Source organism: Macrosteles quadrilineatus, unplaced genomic scaffold (assembly GCF_028750875.1).
Source record: "Macrosteles quadrilineatus isolate MER2022 unplaced genomic scaffold, UCM_ALF_1.0 Scaffold_4__1_contigs__length_99947679, whole genome shotgun sequence".
NCBI lineage: Eukaryota > Metazoa > Arthropoda > Insecta > Hemiptera > Cicadellidae > Macrosteles > Macrosteles quadrilineatus.
The window spans coordinates 35,249,689-35,275,419 of record NW_026542597.1 but is presented as its reverse complement, the minus strand read 5'-3'; the positions used below and the strand labels follow the sequence as shown (position 1 = coordinate 35,275,419).

The 25,731-nt window shown below is 33.7% G+C and overlaps 1 protein-coding gene across 5 annotated transcripts in view; it reads left to right on the top strand.

Moving 5' to 3' along the window:
- LOC128993494 (period circadian protein) overlaps window positions 1-25,300 on the top strand; it is a 59,675-nt gene extending 34,375 nt beyond the window's left edge. For 2 of the 5 annotated variants that reach the window (XM_054417443.1, XM_054417438.1), the window contains 19 exons: window positions 410-598; window positions 1,256-1,410; window positions 1,791-1,910; window positions 2,372-2,512; window positions 2,693-2,802; window positions 3,629-3,763; window positions 5,091-5,387; window positions 5,777-5,894; window positions 8,420-8,622; window positions 10,671-10,876; window positions 11,374-11,510; window positions 12,955-13,029; window positions 17,742-17,857; window positions 19,356-19,470; window positions 20,227-20,283; window positions 20,900-21,022; window positions 23,094-23,255; window positions 23,993-24,084; window positions 24,413-25,300. In XM_054417443.1, the coding sequence (XP_054273418.1) occupies window positions 410-598; window positions 1,256-1,410; window positions 1,791-1,910; window positions 2,372-2,512; window positions 2,693-2,802; window positions 3,629-3,763; window positions 5,091-5,387; window positions 5,777-5,894; window positions 8,420-8,622; window positions 10,671-10,876; window positions 11,374-11,510; window positions 12,955-13,029; window positions 17,742-17,857; window positions 19,356-19,470; window positions 20,227-20,283; window positions 20,900-21,022; window positions 23,094-23,255; window positions 23,993-24,084; window positions 24,413-24,437 (2,576 nt within the window). In that variant the 3' untranslated portion in view covers window positions 24,438-25,300. The remainder of the gene's footprint in view (window positions 1-409; window positions 599-1,255; window positions 1,411-1,790; window positions 1,911-2,371; window positions 2,513-2,692; window positions 2,803-3,628; window positions 3,764-5,090; window positions 5,388-5,776; window positions 5,895-8,419; window positions 8,623-10,670; window positions 10,877-11,373; window positions 11,511-12,954; window positions 13,030-17,741; window positions 17,858-19,355; window positions 19,471-20,226; window positions 20,284-20,899; window positions 21,023-23,093; window positions 23,256-23,992; window positions 24,085-24,412) is intronic. The other 3 variants (XM_054417440.1, XM_054417439.1, XM_054417441.1) reach the window with 3 other exon arrangements.
- The last annotated feature ends 431 nt before the right edge of the window (window positions 25,301-25,731 follow it).

Genomic DNA, 25,731 nt, shown 5'->3' with positions numbered 1-25,731 from the left:
AGGATTCTTGGGACCCAAAAAACACTGTTTGTTCAAATTTGTATACAGTACTTTACATATGTGCCCGTAGGCACCATAATTGACATACAAATTATCTGATAGACTGGGGATGAGAATCTATGCACATGATCATTGATGTACCAAAAACATTGATGGTTTCAGGCAAATCATTGATAATCGATGTTTTTTTTTTTTTTTAGTTTTTTGTCTGCTTTTAGTGCTGATTAACATGAAATTAAGTCTGTCTATATTGTCTGTTTCTATTTCACATTTGCAAGACTAATCATAGGTCTTACTTAATTGGTTATTCTGGAGCAGGAGTGCAAGGTCTATCCCTATGATGTACTAGCTAGAAAGTTATCCACGGCTTTTGCATTGTTCATAAAGCTATGTTTTGTCTTGTGTTTAGTTCCTGATGAGGCCTTTTGCAACCCACCAACATTCACCATTCGTCACACGGCCAACACACTCATCAGCCATGTGGACAATGAGGTCGTGCATCACTTTGGCTACGTACCTCACGACATGATCGGCAGATCCATCTTTGACTTTTACTACACCGAGGACTTACCTTATCTGAAAGATGTTTATACTAACGGTAAGCAGAATCATGGGGTTTAGGCTAGCTGACTCAAGATTACCTACATTTACTTTATTTTGTAGTACAATATCACCCCATCTGTTCAATCCCTAACAATCTGTTCAAGGATTATTATGAACAGAAAGTTTTTCCATTATAAAAAAATAATTTGGATTCTTGCAAGAATACGTGCAATAAAATGAGGCTTTACTATAATACAAAACATTATTCAACAATTTATATTTTGGAAATAGGCAACATGCTATTGGTGGTTTTCAGTGATACGATCTTTGAAAATCTCTCTCCCTCTCTCTCTCTCTCTCTCCCTCTCCCTCCCTCTCCCTCTCTCTCTCTCTCTCTCCCTCTCTCTCCCTATCTCTCTCAAAATAACCGAAGGAAAATGAAAGAGTTCTAGGCAAAAAATGTGATGTTTTAGCCCTCTAATATCTTCTGAAGAATTCAGTGGAGTGATGGTTACTCAATAAATAGTGCCACAATGAGAGCAATAAAATGACTTACCAACAAAGAACATAAAAGCAATTTATTGTACCAATCGGTGGTGTGGTGGGGGGGGAAACACGAGGGAACAGCTGTTTTTTCAATCTACATCACTATTACCAACCTAATGTTTTGTTCAGTAACAATTATTGTTATTCGCTTCTTTTCTGTGAACAGTGTTGATGGAGGAAGGACAGTTGTTTACAAGTCGTCCGTACAAGTTCAGATGCCAAAATGGCGACTGTGTAATGGTGGAGACTGAGTGGTCCAGCTTCATCAATCCTTGGGGGAAAAAGTTGGAGTTTATCATCGGACGTCATCGAGTTTTGACTGTGAGTAACATACTGTGTATGCATATTATTAGTCAATGGAACTTCTCAATTTGATACAGATAATTCAACACTTGTTTTGTAATATTACTCCTTAGCAAATGATATGATGCAATGTTGGTTATCCTTCACCAAAATTAAATGAGTTCCTATTGAACGGTCCAGGTTCGAATCCTTCCAATCACCAATGATTCATATAGTTACGCGATAACACTGAAACCCGTTGGTACAGAGCCCTCCGTAAGCTTCAGTTTCACCTACTTAGGAAACCAAAAAGGGTAGAGTTCCAAGTCAGAGAAACTTTTTCTTTGTTGGAAAACTCCTTCCACGAAAAGCCATGTAATTAATTATTATACTAATTTAAATTTGTATTGATTTTTTAGGGCCCGCACAACCCTGATGTTGTTACTCCGGTTCTCGATCCTGAACCGGTTGTGAAAAGTGAAGAAGAACAGAACGAATGCAAGACTTACCAAGAAGAAATTAAAGTTTTACTCATTGAGGTAAGTCTTCTCACATGTACAATTTATTGTTTGAAAATGTTTTAATTAATTAGTAATCTATTTACTTGCTATACTACTAAGTTACATAGTAATCTATGTGACGTTTAAATTAATTTAGACTTAAGCCACAAAGAAGAACAAATATTAGAGCCTGTACCAGTTCCTGTCTTATGACAAAACTGGCACTATAAACGTGCCTGTCTAATCGCCAGATCAAAATATAGTCAAAAATATTTTCAAGAAAATACATTTTTTTATTTTTTATGCAATTGTATTTCCAGCTTATCCTAACTATTTAGTAATCTGAACAGGATACGGTCCCAATTAGTTCAGATCGATGGAACTTAGAAGGACTAGGTTTCATGTTACAAGTTTATAAAATAATTACAGTTTTGAACAAATTGTCCCTTATAGTTTTCTGAAATTGTGCTAAATTGATATGGTAACATTTGCTGGTGCAGCCGATAGTGAGGTGCTTTGAGCCAAGCAGAAAACAGTTGGCACAACTGGTTGAATCTCTGGAGAAGATATCTTCAGACCAAGTCAATGTGAAAGATGCACTTTCAAGTGCACCTGTCGCAGTTCCTTCTGTGAGTATCAAAGTAAGTAGTTGATCAACAGTCAAAACCTTTCCTCATTACTAACCGTGCATGAATTTTGTTGTATTTGTAGACCTAGAACTAGCCTTTAAATATAAAAGAACTTTTAAGTAATAGTTCGAAATTCAATTAAGCTCCCCATCCAAAAAATTAAAACTTTACAATAACAGTGTTATCTTTCAGGCCGCTTCTGAAATGCTGGGTGAGATTTCGCCTCACCACGTTTACTCTGACAAATCCTCCTCCGACACTCCGAGCTACAACCAACTTACATACAATGAGAACATACAAAGGTTAGTTTTCTAGTTTTTTATGAACGCTAGGGCGCATTGACATTTTTCCAATTGCAACAATCCCTATTTCTTAAATTCAAAGTGATTTTAAATACTCAGCTACTAAGTTTGCTTTGCAGGGACATAATCTGTTTGGATATTTGAGCTAAAAGTATGTTTTATTTCAGAAACATATTACCTTCTCCCCAACCATGTGAGTGTTTCTGTCTTATGCTCACACCTCAAGATGAGAGCTGACTTTAATTGTATACCTGAGAATGGCTGGTCTTGAGATTAGACACAGGTTCTGTACGAAGCTCAGACTAGAATCCCACCAATCACCAGCGTCTTTTATCCTTGTTATGATGCCTTCACTTGATGGTTGGAAGTACAGCAATACTGTTAAATTCAATGCCCAAGTGTAATCTCTACACTTGACCCCCGTGCTGCAGCATATGTTGCTCGATGTTGATTGATTAAAGGTTTCTTTATGTCACTCTCGATTAAAAATATATTGATGTATAAGACTCTAAAGGTTAATTTAGGTCTAACCAATTAATACAAACCTTATAAGAAGCAAAATGTTTATGTGGAATAGTTAGACTGGATTTTTTTAATAGATAGCAGCGCCTTTCCTACCGAACGGTGCTGCGCCAAACTTGCCAAAATTCACAAATCTCAGGCTGAATTTTTAACATGGGCATTTCGTTTCATAAGGTTTTTGTATTCATTGGTCTAACTGCCTAAAGAAAAAGGTAGAAATCTCAATCAAGAAAAATTTCCCTGTTTCCGCCAAAATCTATATTATAATTTGATTTAAAATTTTACCAAAAGTCTTTGTTTCCAGATTTTTTGCAAGTGAACCAAAAACTATTGGTTCTGAGGAATCGAGGGATACAAAAACCGATCAGAACCAGTCGTCCTCTAGTGGAGGGGAGGAGGGGAAATCTCTACCAAACAACTCTAGCTTCAACTCAAACAGGTCAGTTGGAAACACGACCAGCACATCTTAGTCTCTTTGACTGATATTTTAGTTGTGTTCCTTTGTTTTGTTACATGCCAAGACTTCGAAGTTTAATTGTATTTCAACCACCCAGTTGTGTTTTCTCTTGAATATTTAATATTTTTTTCAATAATTTGTTTCTTATTGTGGATATCTACCAGTTTTGTGACCATTTTGTACACCAACAAGTTCCAACAAGTACATTAAATAATCCCTCTGATCCAAGGTTGGAAATGGACAGTATAGGTAAAAAATACCTGTACTCTTAGGGAATTTACTTAGCATGCCATTTCCTAATAACTTTCAATTCATAATTGTATTTCCTTGTAGATCAGAATGTAACTAATTCACCTACAACAGGTAGCCTCCATGTCAAAGTTCTTAGAAGCTCGAACCTTATGTTCTTTCTTAATTAGTTATTTGAGATGGGGACACCATCTAGGTGCGTATTTTAAACAAATATGAGTGAAGGTAATTGTGTGAAATGATCTGTGTTGCTTTGTTACTGACTAAGATCAGCTGTTTCATCAGTCAGGTTCATTTATTTAAAGCCCATTTATTTAATGATGAGGAGACAGCTGGGTCCAGTTTGGAACGATCAAAAAGCTATTAACTTTTCTCAAGATCGAACCTGCGACTTTTTAATGTTAGACGAGCACTTTAACAACAACTACCCAGCCAGGAACTTCCTATATCAATCAATGCTACTGGACTGTTTACCTAATGTGAATGCCTCATAGCTTTGACTATGATTCAACAACCAGACATTCCATCCCCATGTTTAAGTTGTAGCCAGGTTAATCAAATTTGACTTAGTTGATTTGAGCCACCTACAGATTGCGCTGATCTAAATTACTGATTTCTGCCGATTACACAATGTTTTTTACCAAGTCAAACTAATGGAATGACTTATTATGAGCTATAAGCAACTGTTGTGACCCTGCAACTATGTCAGTAACAAAAAAAAATAGGTACAAAATAGAGTTTTAGACACTAGTGCAATCTGTGACTGGCTCACACAACTACATTCTTTTTTAGTAAAAAATTAGCTACAGCTGATCCATATAGATGGGATGTCTTCATCTGTATCCAATAGTGAATGCTCATAGTCTCCGGTTGTGTTAGTCCCAATGACTATGAGTCTTCCAAGTTTGAATCAGAGCAGTCCAGTGGTTATAGTGCTTACGTTGTAGGATAAAGAAGGGAGCTAGTTGCCTGAAGGGGGTCCTGTAGAGCCGCAACAGTGGATACTAGTGATTAATTTCTTGTTATTCCAGTCTGTTATATATGTTTGTAATGTTTTCAGTGACAGTTGCCTCAACGGCAGCGGCAACGGAAGTGGCAGCGGTCTGAGCTCTAACAGCGCTCGGCTCAAACCCAACAACAGCAGTAACAACAAACCCAACAACAACAGTAACAACAAACCCAACAACAACGGTAACAACAAACCCAGCAACAACAGTAACAACAAACTCAACAACAACAGTAACAACAAACCAAACAACAACAGTAACAACAAACCACCTGTTGAGACCAATGCCAAGAAACCTTTGACTGCAGAGGAATACGACTCCAGACCACTCACTGAGGAAATGCTTTACAAGTCAGTGTCAAAAACATCACATTTTCTTCTCTAGCAATGTTGTTTCTATTTTAAATAATTTCCAACCAATAATTAAGTTAATTGAATATACCAGCAAGTGAGGTTGGAAAATCTGTTTGAAATAGCGGTACTGATAATAAGAATCTTTACTTTACTCAGTTTCCATTTGATCAAGTCTCTGGCTCATGTTTATAAACTCTCCTTGCTGTTTTTATATAGGAGCCAATGTGCCAGACCATTCCCATGAAAAAAAAACAAGATACCTAGCTAGTTACAATGCCAGATTTTTAAAATGTGAACGCACCTTTACATTATAATTATAATCCAGTGTGTATGGGATAAATACCTACATTTGTAAAAGATAGTTATTATTGTTATATTTTTAACAGGCACAATGAAAACATGAACAAGCAGATGGCACAAAAACACAAAAAGGAGAAAAATAAGGGTGGAAATAACAGGAAGCACAAAAACATACGGCACAAAATACTAGAAGAGAATGAACAGGTAGAGTACAACATTTACAGCTGCTTGGTGACAAGTTAAACCAAAATCAACTATTCTTTATATTTTATGATCTTCATTAATACGTATTTGTTTCAAATGAGCATGGCGATTTTGCCTTTATAATCTGCGATCTCTTTTCCTCTTTATATTTTCATCCCATACTCACATTCTATTGATAATTAGGTTAAAATATGCTATAATAATTCAGTTAATTTGTGTTTTTACCAGGAAAGTTTTGGGGTAGTTTTGATTTTTTCCATTTCTTATGTATTTCGGGGCGCTGAATCCGAATCTGAGGTTTGCCAACAAAAATTCTTGACGCAACATTGACAAAAATTAGAAAAATATGGAAAAAATTATATTTTTTGTAATATTTGGCTTATAACTCTGAAACTATCAACTTTCCGTTATTAGACTATATTATAAAAATTAAAGTACACAAAATTTGCTACAAGATTGACCCCTAATGTGGTAATCACCGATGAACCGTTTAGGCTCCAGAGCTATTTGAAAATTGGAACATTTTGTGTTAGTTTTTAAATTTCTCCAATTATTCTGTCAATGACATATATTAATTGTATATGCCCAGGCAAAGGTCTTACATAAATCCAAAGTCTTAAAATTGATTAATTTTGTGTTACTAAACCGTTGATTTTTTATTTAGTGTAGAGAAAAGTTACACGAACTGTTGCCGTATAAATTATCCTCGCTCAGAGGGTTGTAATGAGGCAGGTTCTAGCAAAAATTTCGATGCATTATTTGTGAGCATTCTAGCTTGTTCATCTGGACATTTAAAAAAAGTTTAAAAGTAAAAAAAATTTTCAAAATTAAAATAACAGCAATCTGTTTATCATGTAATATCGTATGCACCTGATGACGTGATATTAAGATTTACGTAAATAATAATAATGTTATGTAGGCATATACTGTTACTAAGCATTTATATTGTGTGTAGATTTAACAAGTTAATAAATAAAGGAATGTGCGTTTGGTACCATACTTACTTTCTTACTTACTTAGACTCTAGCATCACAGCCCATTGTACATCCTCAATCGTATTGGCACCCATTATACAATTTTCTGTGTAAAATTTCAAGACCGATGCATGGCTTAGAGTGATTGGCACTGTTACCATAGGCCAATAAAAATTTTTTCACCCCCTATCATTCACCCGAATGTAAATGTAAACTCTAAGCGAGTTATGTCTACGCAGCTGCTTGAGTTGGGGGCAGTGAGGCAATGTTGGATTTAGTTTTCTAGCCAATATTCGTATTGACTATCTTAACCCCCCCGTAATAAGTCAATTAACCCTTACCACGCTCATGTAGGCCTATGCCCTAGGCCCTAGGACCTACTACCTACAAAATCTACACACAATGTAAATGCTTAGCAACAGTATATGCCTAGATAACATTTTATTATTTACGCATATCTTAATATCACGTCATCAGGTGCATACGATATTACATGATTAACAGATTGCTATTATTTTAATTTTGATAGTTTTGATTTTGGTATTACTTATTATTATGTGTAATTTTTTTTACTTTTAACCTTTTTTATATGTGCAGATGAACAAGCTAGAATGCTCACAAATAATGCATCGAAATGTTTGCCAGAACCTGCCTCATTACAACCCTCTAAACGAGGATAATTTAAACGGCAACAGTTCGTGTAACTTTTCTGTATACTAAATAAAAAACCAACGGTTCAGTTACACAAAATTAATAAATTTTAACACTTTGTATTTATATAAGACCTTTGCCTGGGCATATACAATTAATATATGTCATTGACAGAATAATTGGAGAAATTTAAAAACTAACACAAAATGTTCCAATTTTCAAATAGCTCTGGAGCCTAAACGGTTCATCGGTGATTACCACATTAGGGGTCAATCTTGTAGCAAATTTTGTGTACTTTAATTTTTATAATATAGTCTAATAACGGAAAATTGATAGTTTCAGAAATATAAGCCAAATATTACAAAAAATATCATTTTTTCCATATTTTTCTCATTTTTGTCAATGTTGCGTCAAGAATTTTTGTTGGCAAACCTCAGATTCGGATTCAGCACCCCGAAATACATTAGAAATGGAAAAAATCTAAACTACCCCAAAACTTTCTCGCTATGAGTAAATTTAAATACAAATTTACTGGATTATAACTGCATCCCTGTCTCATCAAAATGATATTGTGACATATTTGTACCTTACTTCAAGTTGCTTTTACTTTTTCATAGCACACCCCACTTGAACGCTGTAATCATCTTCAACATTTTATTTTCTTCTGCCTCAAAATTACAATTTTTAATGCTGTTTTGATGTAAACACATACACCAGTGGTAAAGAAGGCTGCTGGGCCAGCAAGTGATGTAATTTACTGCCATCTGTCATCTCAGCTGTTATGTCACTTCCCAGCTGAGCAGCCTAGTTTCCTTACTATTAACACCAAAAAAGCTATTGGTAAAATAAAAAAAATCTACTAAGCAAAATTTTGTCAATCCAATTTTTTGTTGGTTTCAGGACGATCAAGGAGGTCATGGTATGAAGCGGAGTGTCTCACATTCGTGGGAAGGTGAGCCTCTCAAGGCATTCAAGGGAGGTCATCGAGACAGGTCCAACATAGCCCAAGAGGGAGCCAGGATTCGCCCGCCTGCTCTGCCTGTAGTACCTCCTCCAGAGTGGACAGTGCCCCCGCCAATTCAGCAAATACCCACTGGACACATGTAAGGGAGTCGGTTATTCCGAGGTCGGAAGTAAAGTACATTCTACTGTAATGTACTTTTATCAGTTTTATGAGTTTTAAGCCCTATTATGTCTTTCTTACATGCCCCTCATTGTTTTTATACATTGCTGATGTCAACTCTTCTTCAAATCCCAATAGCTATCAATCATTTTACATATATATGTGATATTACATAAAGTATATATGATACTATCTAAAATTTCTTTAACACCTGGTAGGGACATCGATGTATAATAACTCCCTGGATTGCGCGCTCAGGTTGAAGTAGGGCTCGAAAAACGGTCCGTCGCTGCCTCGCTCTGTCCGCGAGGAGTGGGGATAAAAGGCATGAGTCACCCTAGTGGCGAGCGTCGCGCCCGCTCTCGCCGTGTATTGCTATGTTAGTTTTGTGGAAATATTCCGAGGATAATTGATTGTAATTAACTTAAGGAGGTTTTATAGGCAGATATTATTAATCTACCTACTTGCTCACACTTTGTAGAGTATGTGTCAAAAGTAAATCTCATAAGAAATGTAGTGGTGATATAAAAGAGTTAGATTTATTTATATTTGAAAATTAACCAGAGCAAAGTATATCACAATAATTATTTTATCACACATGCATGTCATCATTTGCTTCGTTGAGGCAAATGCATTTAAGAAAATATATTTTGTTTATATTATAGTATGTTTCTTTGTCATACTGTGATTAACGTGTTTGGAAAACATATTATGTTGCTAAATAAAATGAGTGTATAATATTTAATGCCAATATCTAAAATGTATTCATTTTTATCACTGAAGTAAAATAATAACAAAATATTTTCTTAAGTATTAAATACTGCTGTGAAATCCAACACTTATTCTTTGATTCGAAGAATTTTGTTAACTATCATCTACCGGTAAGCATTAAAATGCATAAACATACGCCTGTTAATTTGGTTACCATTCTTCGTAATGTAATAACATATTTGATGTAATATAATGATAATTAAATGCTAGAAACTCGGTTTCTATATCCCGTAAACTGATGCTGAGCCGGCCGAGCTCCTAGCGCCAATGCCGCGCCAAGCGATTTTATGCCTATTTTTAATCGCTTAAAAATGATACAAGTAGGCTCCGTATAAAAAAAAGCTTCAAATAAAAAATGAAACTCATACTTTGATCTAAAACTTTGCCGCAGGAATTTTTTTCCTGACCAAAAAATAAAAAAGTTCCTCGCTTACTACATTTTTCATGTTTTTAATGGTGTTAAAAAACAATCATCTGTTTTAATTTGCCTAAATAAATTATAAAAAATATGTTAATGTAAAAACTAGCTACATAGTAATGAGCACTGGTCTTTCCAGAAAAATAATATATCAATTTGAAATTTTTATCTTAACAAATAAATGTAGCAGAGCAGGTTGAGTGAATGTATGTTTGTGTAAAACAGAGAGGTTCATTCGGCCCGTCCGCCTCGGTATCCCGCCAATTCGATTGGCGGGCACGGACCGTTTTTCCACCACCTAGCGCGCTATCCAGTAGAGTTATTATACATCGATGGGTAGGGATTGTGTTAAGTACCTGTACTGTCCATAAGTATTGAGCCTATACATTACCTATAGGTACCAGGCGAGTATCCATTGAGCATACTAAGGTTTGCTGAGGAACTCAGATGCTGCACTATTGGAAAATTATACTAACCTTTTATGCCACCAGTACACTTTCGTCAAGACAAGGCGAGCGGGTGCGAGTGTGAGTTTACTCGGTGCGCTCGGCTCCTCTCGCCCTGACTTGGGTTGTCTCGCCTTGACTACTCTCACGCTCTCCTGCGCTCGTCTAAAGTTAGCTTGTGGCATGAGTCAAAGGACCTGAGACTGCACAAGTGTAGACCGTGAGGTGCCCAGTTCACACTTGCTTGGTCAATGCAAAAGTAAACAAATTACTCGGCAGGCGCCTCGGCAAGCAACTAGGCGAGAGTGTACTCATAGCATCATTCTCACTGCATACTTTTAATTTTAAGCAATAATGGGACAACAATTTTAATTTAACAACTCGTCTTTCCAGTCCACTGGTTAACCCCATCATGCAACTGCCATGTGTGTATATGAACACTCTGCCTACCACACTCCCCACCACTACCCCCATGACTGTCAGCGGACACCATGAGCTACCCCGGGGACCTGCTGGGGTCCGAGCTAGTGAACACCCCAGACCCACACTGAGACCCCAAGTGCAGGTAGCAGCTGCCCCACCGTACCTCGCCCATCCAGGTAGGCTGCGTACAAGAGTCTGATTTTTGACCGTATAGTTACTTGACAATAGATTAACAAAAAATAATATACCGTGTGGTGCTGAAGACCTCGTATCTACCACCCTGGCTAGATTACAGTACTATTCTGAAAAATTTTGAGGTTGAAGCTTTTCAGGGTTCAGTTTATAAGTCAATCCAATAATTCAATTAAAGTAATAAATCTGAGAAAATTACCAAAACTCACAGAAAATATCACCATTGTATAGCCACAATGACGCTGGTATACTGTCATAAGTAAAAGATTTAGTGTTGAATTTGTGTGTGATTTCAAGCAGTATTTTTTGTACAGTAAACATTTTTACATATCCGAGTCTTTTATTCAATTAGTTAAGTTTGAGTTTAAAACATTCCTTTCAAACAACCCTTCATGGGTCTGATCTTCTCCCCACATCCATATTTACCTCATCTTATCAATCAAAGTATTGAAATGTAATGCTCGGCTATTTGATATTACAGTGCAGTACATGCCAAGCCTGATGTACCAGTTGCCGTTGGTACCGATGGTCTACACACAGTCACACATAATACAGCCAACCATCAAACCTCGCATGGCCTATATACCAAACATCTCCATGGCAACAGTTCCTGTGCAGGTATGTCATAAACTCGGCACAGATAAATTGTGTACAGTTAATGCAAAATCCTTCTAACTAGTATCAACATCCAGCATTCACTTTGTAATGGTAGCCTTATTACAGGGGATGTTTTTAAACATATGCATTCTATATATTGTCAAGCTAATTAGTATGATACTGATACATAGAGTGAAAAAGGTTGAATTATTTGTATTCTATATAAAATGGAGAGTAGTAAAACTATCATTTTAACTACATAAACTGAATAGTAAATGTTTTATTGTAAGACTTAGTATGTTTTAAATTAACAAACCGAAATGTTTCTTAGCCATGGGTTTTTTTCTAGTATAATTTTTAGCGAATTTCCTATACAGGGAATAAGCTATTACCGTAGGTCTCATGGTAAGACCTAGACATGGGACCGATTTACTTCTTTGTTTTGAGGTCCCCAGAGCCCAAAAACATACTCCGTTCAAACAGACACACACATATATATATATACGTCCATTAGCGCGACAACTCGAGCAAAAATGATCCAATTTTGATGAAGTTTGCTATTGGTACATGATTTTTTAGAATTGTTTCCAATCTATTTTACAGTACAACAATTTTGAGAAGCATCTGTCTTAGATCTAAAAAAAATTAGTTTAGGTCTTGACTCCCCATTATATGACACAAATGTGTTTTTTTTTTCTTTTTTCGTTAAAGCCTACGGGCTTTACAGCAATAAGACACACACTCTAGTCATCCAAGGCTCTAGAGATTCAAACATCTGCAAAATGAAAACACACTTTAATTTAGACGATCAATTTATTGTAATTCAGTACATTCAGTAATTCAGTCTTAGTGATGGGAGTAACTCAATGATAATTTATGGGAAAAATCACAAAAGTTGCGATAACTTTTGAATCATAATTTTTACAGCATTAGGGGTTGTACCATTTTGTTCAGAGTTAAGGGAACATAACATACTAAATTTTAATCAAAATTGCCGTAGCCGCATTTGTAAATAAACCTATTTTTTTTTGTTATTTTATGAGTTTTTATGGAAAAATCACCATTAAAAATTAGTTCACCATTGGCTGATCAGTTAAGGTAGTGTTTATGAAATGTACAAGTTCAGCTAACCAACCTGATAAAATCAATCTGCAATGGCTGAGAAATGAACAGAAACAAGTTTAATTTATTTTTGCTGGAATTTAGTTGCTGTGGCATAGAGACGTCCTAAGGGCAATATAAAAATTTTAAATCTTAAGAATATCTAAATCTTAACTAAATTTAAATACCGTGGTAAATCATTTTTTTTTCTTAGACATTTTTAGTTGCTGAACTAAATTTTTAAGATAATTTTGGTGAATCATATACACATTTCCTTTGAAATTCCCTAATCAACCCCATATCAGTCCCTCAAAATCATAATTTTATATAAATTATTCAAGTTGACTTTGACACACATTTGCAGCAACCTTCGTCGAGAGCCACGTCAGTTAAAGGCGAAACTGGCTCCACAATGTATGCCTCAGCTTCTCTTAAACAGGTGATCGATGATTCCAATCCGTAATTTATGTCACAGTTTTCACCATAACGATTCCTGTTATTTATCATTTTTCCCATAGAACGTTCTGTAAATCAGTTGTGAGGCTATTGCATGCTGAAAGTGTTATTTTAGTAGTATTTTGTATAAACGTTTCAGTATGGTTCTCATAGGCTACTAACTTTTCTAGTCCATTAGCTAAACAAGTCCATAAGACAACTGAACAATATACAGCTGATATAATTCAACAGTTCACATTTTGAGTTAAACCCATGTGTTAGACAAACTCTCTTGTAAATGTATCATCCTTATAAATCAGTTGAAGACAATTAATTTTAAGGTATGTTTCTATCTGTTTTATGTGTGAGTTGTTTTTGTTTTATCTTTTTAATTGTTATTTAACCAACACAAACACTTTTTTGTAAATAAAATGATCTTAGTATGAATAATTGCTTGCCAGAGTTTTATAACCACGAGTGAAGGCAAACCTGTCAAATCTATATTCTATATACTTATTTAATACGCAAGCAGGATTTTTGTGACAATTACTCCTCCGAAACTACTGAACCGATTGACATGTTTTTGGTCTCATTGGAAAGAGCGTAGCGTGAAGTTGTGCAGGAAACTTTCTTTTTAGGGAAATATTAGAGAATGGGGCCCTGGGGCCCTTTAAAGTTTTGTATTTCTCCATAAGATTAACATGGGAAACAAAAATTGTTATGAAACTCCAGCTGTTGTCAGAAATTAAAAGTGAGAAGAAGAACATATGTTAATTGTAAACAGTCAATAAGTTTGCTAATTTAACAGTTTGCTACAAATATTTACTGACTAGGTTGAAATGAAATGTTTACTATTTGAATTTGGGTTGGCGTAAATAATACAATGGAAAAAGCGAGAGAGCCTGGATTAATTGATATCTTAAAAAGAAAACTGAATTAACACTGTGCTGCATTTCTTAGTAATCATTAAAAGAGCCGATTTGCAAACAATGGAAACATAGGAAAGTCATAGAACACCACCAAGGAGAAGAAATAGAAATGTTTTTTTATTATTTATTTATAATCGTTATTATGGGCAACCTAATGCGGCTATGAGTAAGGCTATTTGTAGAAAACACTAAAAAACAATATCAGCTTTTGAAAAATGATAAGATATTTACAAGAAATGTTGATTATATCGATCTGTTATGTGCATCATGAGTATTTCCATAATCTTTGAGTAGGGTCTTTTAAAGTCAGAAATTATGACTGTTATTCATTTTAAAATAACGCCTGTAATACCTAGCAATTGCTCGAATTCGAGCAACAGGGACACTAGTTCACCATAAAATAAGAGGGAACAATATTTAGTCAACATCAGTGTTCTCAAATGGTTGTGAAACACACATCAAAATATGATTCAGACTTGACAATACTGTAGTATGTGGACTTTCAGTGTTATACGTCCATTGCCCATCACATAACTTAAGTAAGAAAGCATTTAAAGAAAGCACTTATTTAAATGTTACGCAGGTGGTTTTATTAGCGAATTTCCCCTAGAGGGATATTAACGAATTTCCCCTATAGGGAATAAGCTATTACCGTAGTACTCATGGTAAGACCTGGACCCGGGACCAATTTACTTTTTCGTTTTGAGGTCCCTAGAGACCAAAAACACCATCCGTTCCAATTCATATATATATATATTTATATATATAATATATTAGCAGAGCACCCGTCCTTCGTACGGGGTTGGCATATAAGTATAAAATGCTTATTGCAGTTATACTTGCGGATATAGCTTTGTGTTTCCAATGAGGGAGGACACAGTTTGATAAAATTTGGTTCATAAATTCACGGCATGATATAGTATAACACATCTACCATTGCCATAATGTTCTACAACTGCACCTAAACAATATAAAAATAAATTATCAAACATTCGCAAAATATCACAAATTATTCATTAAATTAAAAACTCAAACCTAACCGTAAACAATCCTACTTTGACAGTTCTCATTGTGTATCACAGCTTTTTGTTGCTGCTTGGTTCAAATTAGCTGTTGTCATATATGCAAAAACAAAATAATAATAGTGCTGCGACCTGTTGGGAAACCTTATAACTTTTTAATGCCATTGCATATTATAGAACCAACTTTTAAAATTGAAACAACTGACTAAATTCTTTAATTCCCTTTAAATATGAATTCTCATAAGGTTAACATGGGGAACAAAGCCACTGGGGCGGAGCCCAAAAGGATTTTTGAGATAAGAATATGCCTAAATGAATGTTAATCGGGAATGTGAGCTATCATCATGCCAAATTTCAGCCCAATCCTTCCAGTAGTTTATGCGTGATTGAGCAACACACAAACACACACACAAACTTTCAGATTTATAATATTAGTAAGATATATTTATATGTATATGTATATATGTGTTCGTTAGCGCGATAACTCAAGCAAAAATCATCCGATTTTGATGAAATTTGGTACAAACGTGTAAACCTACGTTTATTCTAACGAGTTTGCGAACCAGCATGATATGGGAATAGGTGTTTATGGGGGGTTTTATGTGGCAAAAAATGGGTTTTCCCATTTTTGACCCTAAAAACTTAAAATTTTGCATTTTCTTTCCAAACTATTTTGTAGAGCTTAAAAAAAACAAATAATTTAGTATATTGAAGCGTTATTATGCGCCTAATGGTTACAGAGAAAATTCCAAAAAACTGTAAATTTAAAATTCCCATGTTATTCTTATGGAGGATAAGTAAACTGTTGTAGTTTGCTTGTTTATGATCATATTTTGATCAAATTGGAGAAATGCATTCATTTCATACTAAACTATTAACATTTTACAAAAAAACACCTTTTTACCCTTCCTGTTGCAGCAAACCTAAGTACTAGTTAAACTAATCTTATTTAAATAGGGAATAAATGTGATATTTTTAAGGAGACATTTTAGTGTAAATCCAATCAGGCAAATGGAAATTCGCTTAGTCTGCAGGTTTGCTGCGGCGGGGGTATCTTTACAATCCTTGTAGTAGGTTGCATAATTCCTATTAACAGAGTTTCTTATTGCAATATTTTATATATAATTCCATTAATATGGTATGATTTTTTTTTACTTTTCACTTTTTCAGAAACGTATTACCATAAATAATTAATCTCATTATTTCTTATTCTATTTTAAACATATGGATTTTGGATGAGAACCAAATCCTTTTTTTTGTAAAAGGGATTGATGACCATTATCTGTTGATTAGAGTTGTTGGTGTTATATTTTGTGATCTTTTTCAAATAGATAACATTAACAAACTAATCATTGATTTCGAAATCATACAAAGGCTTTAGTTGGAACAATAAAAAATATGATTCGACAAATGTATAAGATTTTTTTATATATAGTTTGACAAACCTTTATAAATCTGTATCTACACTTGTAGCTTATTCTATTACTCTTTGTAACTCTACAAATCTTACTTCCTCACAAAATCCTTAAATAATTTAGAAATTGTGGACACTATACATGACCTAGGCCAGAAATCATTGCAGTTTCTTTATTTTTAGTTTTTCCTCGTAAAAGAGAAACTCTTTACAAAATTAGTAACCCTACTTCATAACTTGTTTTCATTTTCTTATTATCTTAATGCATGATTGTAGAACTGTCTACCTTTAAAAAGTCTAATATTTCAGTATTATTTTTGACAGAGTTGGATTCTAAAGGCTGTATTTTCTTCGATTTTAAGGTCTAGCAGGATTTATTTAAATTTGGTACCTTTGATAATTTCATTTGTTTTTTAATCATTTAAAGATGGAACTCCAGGTCTAAAGTAGCACAAGTTGATTATTTATTTCAATGGCTTCTATGCATTTTTAGCATTTGAAGCAGTCAACTTTTAATTGTATTTTTTACCTGACTGACAATTCTGCCATGGATTGGTATGTATAAAAGTTATTTCAACTTTTAGAAGTGGTTCTGATGTCTTTATCTTATTAATATGCATCCAAATGTTATGTGTCTAGTACAAATTTAATTAAAATAAATATCACCAGCTCAAATTTATAGGTTATAATCTGGGTTCAGAATACAGAAATAATGTAATGTATTTTTTAAAGGGATTTTATACAACTAACATCCGGCACTTACAAAAAAAATCTGTCACCAACCAAATCTCATTTAAAAATAATATTTAAATATGGGTTAACTATAAACTCTTAAACATGGGTACTCTTTTAAAGTTTGTAGACTGTTACATATGAATGAAATGTTAAACCTTCTGAATGAACAGTTTCTAAAACTTGCTTTTAATCTAAATATTTTTTTTATATTAAACGTCCAAGTTCAGGATGTTTTATTTGCAACATTTGAATACTGTAACAAATAAATCAGTTTTAACTTATCTTTTGGCCATAAAATTTCTAATTTTAAAATGGTGATTTTTCCAGCAAGTATTTCTGACAGTATACCAAATAATGACATAATTCTTTGCTATCTCTTTGGTTATCTACTTTGTACTTTTTACTGTCCATAACTAGTTTTTCTTTGCTTTTTCTCTGATATAACCTCTTGAGCAATATTAATTATATTAGACTTAGATGTAACAATTAACTTTCTGCTAATTGTTAAACCTGTGTAAGTATGATGTGCAAATGTGTTAATCTTCATTTAGTTCATTCTCAGGATGTTATGAATTATTTTTAAGTACGTTACGTCTGATTGTCCCGTTTTGTCTAGGCGATGTCGGATTCTTCGAAAAAAGAGAACAAGTCTAGAGCAAGCTCGCCAGTTTATTCTCCTGGAGGATTTACTAGTCAAACTGGGAAATCGAAAACTGGCACTTTTGATCATGAGTAACACATCAAAATATGTTCTTAATATACCATACTTGATAAGTTGTATGCGTAATTTAATTATCTATATTGATAGTTATTCACTTGACCCAATCAGCCTGTTATTACAAGTGTAACTTAATAGTAGTTTACACAACAATCGCCAAAGGATAGTCTTTACGACACAAGTAGAAAATTTAAAACTTCTACGAGTATCGTAAATGCTAATTACGAGAGTTGCGTATACTACTTTACCTACGACCGTTTTTAATTACTAAAAATAACTAATAACTTTTTAGAGAGGTAATGTTTTTGTTTATAAACTCTCATTACCTCTGATTGTGATTGTCCCAACCCCTCACTCATTGTTTTAAATAAATTGGTCTTAACAGCTGATAAGTTGACTTCAAAAGTATTACAATTTTTTTACTTATTTTCTCTCAATTATTGAACCTCATAGGGCCCAACTTGTACTATAAAGTAACAAAACAATACTGTAAAGTGAGTCTTTTCAATTATTCTAAGAACTGAATTGAAAAGGTTGAAGTTTAAAAAACAGTTGTTAGTAAAAAGAATTTTCAATTAAAAAACGGTTATAAATAAATGGATTTCTTCTTGGACAGTGTTTTGCATTCTCAAAGATGGATTAGTTTATACTACAGTGGAACCTTGATAAGAAGACCCTCGATAACAAGTAGCCCTTGATAACAAATGTGATTTTAAAATCCCCTTAAAATTATTTTACCCCTAATTACATGTTATTACCAACCTCGATAAGAAGTCAACCTTGATAACAAGTCTTATTTTACAATCCACATGAGAGTCTTGTTATCAAGGTTCTACTGTACTAGTCTAAGTTACATTGTATAGACAAGAGACAAGACATAAGGGATAGAGAATTTGCTCCAAAATTGTTTTCCAAAATTATTTATTACCCAAGATTCATTTGTATTTATAAGTGCTTTCATGAATTATGTTGTACTTTATTGACAAGCTTTTAAATTAGGGGGGGAATGTATTGTTTGTTTTGTAAAATAAAAACTCCAAAAATGTTGGGGAGCAAAAGGAACCGGTGTAGAATTTTTCTGATAAAAATTATCCATTAGATGAATACTTAATGTTTAAGTATCAACGTTTTCATCACAAAAATCATAATAAACTTATTAAAGTATTATCAAATTAATTAATTAATCATAACAGTATTTAAACAAATGTTTTTGAAGCATTGCAAAATGCAAAATTCACATTTTGTGAGTTTATAAAGCGGACATTTTAAAGAGTTTGTGTTTGAAACATAGAGTACATAGAGTGCACAATGGAACACTTTACTAGTGCAACTTCCACAATAGTAAAAATTTATTAACAAAATGGTTTAATCTCCCGTATTTCAAATCACCTATTGTACACAGACATAAAATTTGTTGAAAGATTGTATAAATGAATTATTTTAATGATTAATTCCCTGAACAGAGAGCAGTTATGAAATGTTTCCATAATATTCAATGTATGGTCTGTTTAGTCTGACTCATGATGACACCAGCTACTGCTCCTACTCTTCGCTGTTTCTTAAGACTGAAAAATCCGACGACAGCATGAAAGGTTCACAAGAAAAAGAGACTGGAGAAGAATATAAGGTAAAATAGTTTTTTTTGTTAGTGATAGTGAGATTGTGTTGAGAGATGATTGCACAGAATTTTCCTCTGGACAAGTGTATTGTTTTTCCCTCCATACATTATGCGATTTGGTCGCCTTCAATGAGCGATTAGATGACTGGCGACCATATTGCCTAAATATCGCCATGTATGGGGGTGTTTCAATTGGATCGCCAGTGATTTTGACATCGCCCGGCGACTTCCTGATTGCTCGATTTTCCCTTGCAATCCACCAATTTGCTGGCGATTCGGAGATCGTTGGGTGAAAAGATCGCCAAGTGTGTGGGACCGAGCTATCATCTTGATCGATATTCTCTCTATGCACTGATGTCTGGCTGGTGTTACCTGATGTAGTATTATAATCTTTATAATTTCATTTTGCTGTATTTAAAACAACTGTTGATTCATTATGAATATTTAATGTAATATTGTTGTTTTTGTTCTGTAAATTCAAGCTCCATTCTCACACTGATCAACAAACTCTGATTCGTTTGCCACATGATATCACCTGACTCCTGGAACAAAAAATATGTTTCGACCGGCGATATGATTGATGGTGATCTAATCGCTCATCAACGGGCGACCAAATCAAAAATTAAAACCACCTTCGGCGGGTTATAAGATTATTACAGATCATTTTGATATATTTGTTCATTCTTTCACTTTTATTTAATTGTAGCCTACTATTATATTCCGAGTATTGATTATCCGCATTAAAATAATTTGTTTGTCCCTTAGAACTGGAGAAACTCTGAACAAAGATCAACAGGAAAGACACCGAAAACTGTCCGCAAGGTAAATACTTTGACTGGTTCTTCAAACATTTATAACTTTTAAAATTATTTAAGAAAAGATATAGTTATTAGTTGACTTTAAATAATTGTTTGTATTAGTTAGTTTAGTTTGCAGCTAAAGTTACTTTTTGAAAGATGTCATATTTTGGCTTTATAACACTGGATGTTAGGTAAAATACATCAAACTAAAATGTTTCCAGTTTTTAAAGGGTTTAGTTGGTATAGCTCCAATTATTACTTTTATTTTCTAAACATGATGGATACTTTAATCTGTAATCACCGATTTATTTCATAAAACATGTTCAAAATTAAAACATAATCCTCAATGTATTCATCTGTACTACCATAAACTAATATAAATCAGAGGACACAGAAATGTCAATTAATCTTATAGGCTACCTTGATGCCAGTGAACAAAATTCTCCCACCCATTTCTACGATAAATTGGATATTTACACTCAGCAATTCACATTTAACACCACTTTTTCATATAATAGGATGGTAAACTAAATGCTGTTTCGTTTAATTTTTTTACAACAAAATGCTCTTTAAGTTATCATGTACTCGTTTAAGTTTTGTAAATATAAAAACTAACTCTATTTTCCTTTATTCTTCAGGAGCCCTCTTGGATGGAGAACGTAGAAGTTACGCCAGATCTCATGTTGCGATACCAGTTGGGTGGTTCTATACTAAGTCAAGTCCTGCAGTCAGACTTTGAAACTCTCCTCAAGTACAATCAGGTGATTTCATAGACTAATAATAAAGTTTTAGTATTGATAACTTATTCTCTATGCATGGAGTCCATGTTATTTTGCAGGTGATTTTAAACAATGAGCGTGAATATTAAAATATAATACTTCACTAAAAAATACCCATTTATATACATTAAATGCTTTCTTGATTATATGCTTTAAATTGATGTTTTCTTATCTTAAAATGATGTTTAATTATTTCTTATCTGCTGCAATTGTAATGAATGTAATGTTGCAATAAATTAGGTACCTTATATTAATCTGTTACTTTTATTCGTACTTGGTGTGGTAAATCTATTAACTTTTGAAAATAAATATGTCTGAGGCAAATTACATAACTTAACATCTTTTGTCCAATGTAAAGGAGGTGATTCAGTAAATGTATATTTTAACTGAATTTGTACATTATATAAAGCAAAATAACTAGGTGTACATCACAGTTGTCTGCTTGCTATATTGAGCAGAGCTTGCATATCAATCAAATACTTTTCTTAAGTCAACGCTACATTATATGCTACATTAAGGTAAATGGGATGTATACTAAAAAGACTTGCAGTGTCATAAGACAAAGGTAAATGAAGCTCACGTAAATGAGATGTCTACTTAAAGTATCTAAAGTCGATTGTGCATCTGCTTCACATAAATGGGATGTCTACTTGCAGTATCAAAAATCAATGGTATATTTGGTTCACATAAATGGAATGGCTATTTGGAGTATCTAAAGTCAATGGGGCATTAGCCTAATTCTGGCGACCCTAATTAGTTAGGCCTATTCATTTTGTAGTAAATTATGCTCAACTATATTAATCAAATTGTTCTTCCCTTTTGTTCTGTATTTGTAATGTGCTAGTTTAGATGATCCGTTGACTAACATATGTTATGACTCTTTTGTCAGCGTATATTTTCTGCATAACCTAAACCATGCTTAGGGAAATTACTCTTATATCATTCTTAACACGTTCGCTGCTGAGCGCTAGATGCCGGGACGGCGCCAGTTGCTGAACTAACGCTCGGCCGCTGCGTGACATTGCCACCTATACACTGAATTACAATAAAAACAACAGTAGTTATACTGGATGGCAATGTTCTGCAATAAAACTGGCTTTAGATATAGTACTAAGTGATTCTGATAGATAGCAGCACTACCCAGGTTACAGTCGGTAGAGTAATGTCGCTATCTAGCAGGAAAGAGGTAAAACAAAGCCCTGTTCCAAACGACCCTGGTGGTGATTTGGGAAACTATATTTTTTATTGTTAGAAAAGTACGTCCCCACGAGCTGCAAAAAAATATAGAACGCTTGTGACGTGCTGGCTTATCCATAGCAACGTTAAACAACAATGAACGGTGACGTTCTGGAACGTTCTTAGCTCCTGGCGCCGTGGCCCGGCTGACGTTCCGGAACGTCCGTAGCAGCGAACGTGTTAAACCAAGAAAAGTAAAGGAATCAATTTTTTTGGAAAGTTTTTCGTATACATTTATATGAAGAAACAATAATATAATATAATTTTCAGAGGTACCCAGTTTTTTTGTCTAACTACGCGTCTGAAATACCATACTTCCCAAATTTTAACAGGCAATTTACTTGCATACATACTTAGGATTCATATTGTAAACTTTACACCAAACTTACAAAAAAAAACGCCATCTAAGAGATATTATTAGTGAACTTTGAGCTAACCAAAACAATTTAAAGAAGCAATGCTTTGCTAACGTTGCTTGAAAATACTGCTATTATTACCCTTGTGTTTATCAATTGATTTTACCTTGTTACAGCGTTTAAATTGCTTTTTACTTGACCAGGAATTCTTGATTTGTCAGATGTTTAATGTCTTATAATGCAATCTAGTCATTGAGACCAAACTCCACAGTGACTTTATTTTGCTAATCCAAACATGTTTGGCTCCAATTATTTTGGACTTGTGGGACTCAAATGTATTGTAAGGTGTTGTAGTAATGTGTTAAGGTATTATAGTAAAGTATAAGGTGTTTACTATAAAAAGGAAATCGTTTAATACTGTGATTGTACTCGTATTAACCTGTATGGGTGTGCCATGACAGCCTGAACTGGTGAATGAGCAGTTGGACCAGCTGTATGTGGACTTGGAAGGGTTGTCCAAGAAGTTGACCTTGGAGGAGAATTTCCCTTCGTCTTGCAGCAGTAGTGATGAGAAACCCATCCCCGCACCAGGCATGCCATCCACCAGCTCTTCTTTTATCAAGGTATGTTTAGACAAGATAAGATAAGATGGTGGAGAAATGTTTTGTGGTATCATGGATTATCCTGATACATTTATCGTTCTTACAGATCAGCTTAAGAGTCTTCATCACTCCTCTAAAAAAGAGCAAAACATGTCTTTTAGCGAATTTCCCTTTAGGGAAGTAGCTATTACCAAAGGTGACACGGTAAGACCTAGGCCCGGGACCGATTTACTTTTTTATTTCGATGTCCCCAGAAGCCAAAAACACCATTCGTTGAAATTTTTTCCAAAGGTAGAGAAGTTCGCCGCTGCGTGTGTGTAGGTACAGAGTCTTAAGTAGTCGTGTGTTTGGATGTTTTCAGAATGGCACGTATAATGACCCTGCGCTACCTACCAATCCACACAACCTTCTTCCCCCCCCCCCCCAAGGCCGCACCCCCAAAACCCAACGCAACTATTCTGCGAGTGATGAAGACTCTTAAGATAATATTAAAGCATTTATTTCTTAACAGTTATGTTTCTCGTTATTTAATCAATATTAATATTCTATTATCATTAAAATATAACAATGTATCTCTGACCATTGCTTGCCTTTATGTAATATACATTATTAACAAAGAGTTAAGTGGTCAATGTAATATTTATATATCTTAAAATTATAGACGAACTGTGTTTAGAAACATAAAATAATTAAATGGTAATTTTAACTAGTGAAAAAAAGTATTATATTATTGATGCATTTTTTGCCTGTGGTTTCAGACTAAGAAGAAGAAGAAATTCATAAACCACGACAAATGTGCAATGATTTTTGAAGAATACGCCCCACTACCTCCTTCTGCTAACGAACTGTTGTAAGTTTTGGATTATAAAAGAACAAAGTCAATAAGAGATAAACATCTCTTTTAAATATATTTACATACTAAGAAGCAATGATAGTACGAAGCATAACTTACATAGATAAGAACTATGATAGATAAGAAGCATGACTAGTACAACAAATTAAAACTGTATTAGATTTATTATCTAACTTTTAATATTAATTGGTACAAAGATTTTAAAAATGATCTTTTGTATGATATTTTGTTTACAACTACCATTTCTTTGATAAGTGAGTCTCGGAAATATGCTTTAAATTTATTGATAAGTGAAATTATAAATTTTTTTTTATCTTTGTTTTAGAGCGATGTCTGCCCAGAGCTCGTAGCATGGGTGGAGTTCCTACTCACTCACCTTCTTTACTTTTCCAGTAGCGTTAGTCTGAGTGTTATATCTTCATATTATATTATTAATAAAGTTTTATTTATTAATATGTTATATGAAATAAGTATTTATATTTGTGTACAAACATATAAAAAAATAATTTGTATACTTTGTGATGTTTAGTGATTACAAACCTTAAACAGAGGATACATTTGGCATTTAACGAGTGACCTTCTAACATAATGAGAAAATTTATTGAATCTATCAATGAAAATGTTTAGAATTAATTTTTATGTTTTTTATATGTTTATTGGTAGAGATTTACTTACTTAACCAACTATGAAAATATCATTTTCAACTGTAACTAAAGTAATGTGATAATAATTGTTAGTGTTTTTAAAGTTTATATAGGCAACAGTTCAAAGTTTTACCGTCATGGCCTTATTTGGTTTGTTTACAGCCTAAATATGTGATCTTCAATATGATTTTAAAATGGTGTTCTTATAGTAGTTTGACTCCTACAAAAATTAAAGTGATTGCCATTTTGCCTTGTTTGGACATCCTTTATAAGAGAGAGAAGTCTCTGTGAAATGATATGATAAATCAAATTAAACTACTTAGTTCAAATGTCTTCAGTCTCACAAAAATTGATTTAAATGTTCTTTGTTCAGCTTGATTGAATCAAGTATTTTACAAAGTGTTAAATGTTTTGTGTAAGCTTTTATTATTTCTTTTCTGCTGCAATTGTAATGAATGTAATGTTGCAATAAATTACCTTATATTAATCTGTTAACTTTTATAGCCTCTATACCAGAATACTTTACTCAATGTTTTAAACCTCTAGACCAGCTGTGATCTGTAGGTCTCGTTTAAACTCTTATACAGCTTATAGCCTATTCTTCATTAATATTTAAAATATATCTTGGTCCAATTTTTGTAATTAAATTTAATAAATGGCTGATTTAATAAAATTTGTACAGTTATGGCCCAAGATATTTTTTTCTAACATAACATGGGTCCCTTCTACCTTTACATACGAACCAAGTTTCATAAAGATCGGTTGAAACAATCCAAAGATAAAAATGTTTAGGGAAAAATATTAATGGCAGATGTTTGATTAACAAATCAAATTAGAAAAAAAATATCCTAGATTTTCTTCTTATTTTAACCCAAGGAATCACTTGGCCTATGTAAATTATGTCCCAACCTTTTTTGAACGTCCTATATATTACAGAAATGACAGTGATTAGGGTGACTATATTTTATAGTTGGGCATGTTTTAAAAATTATACTTATAA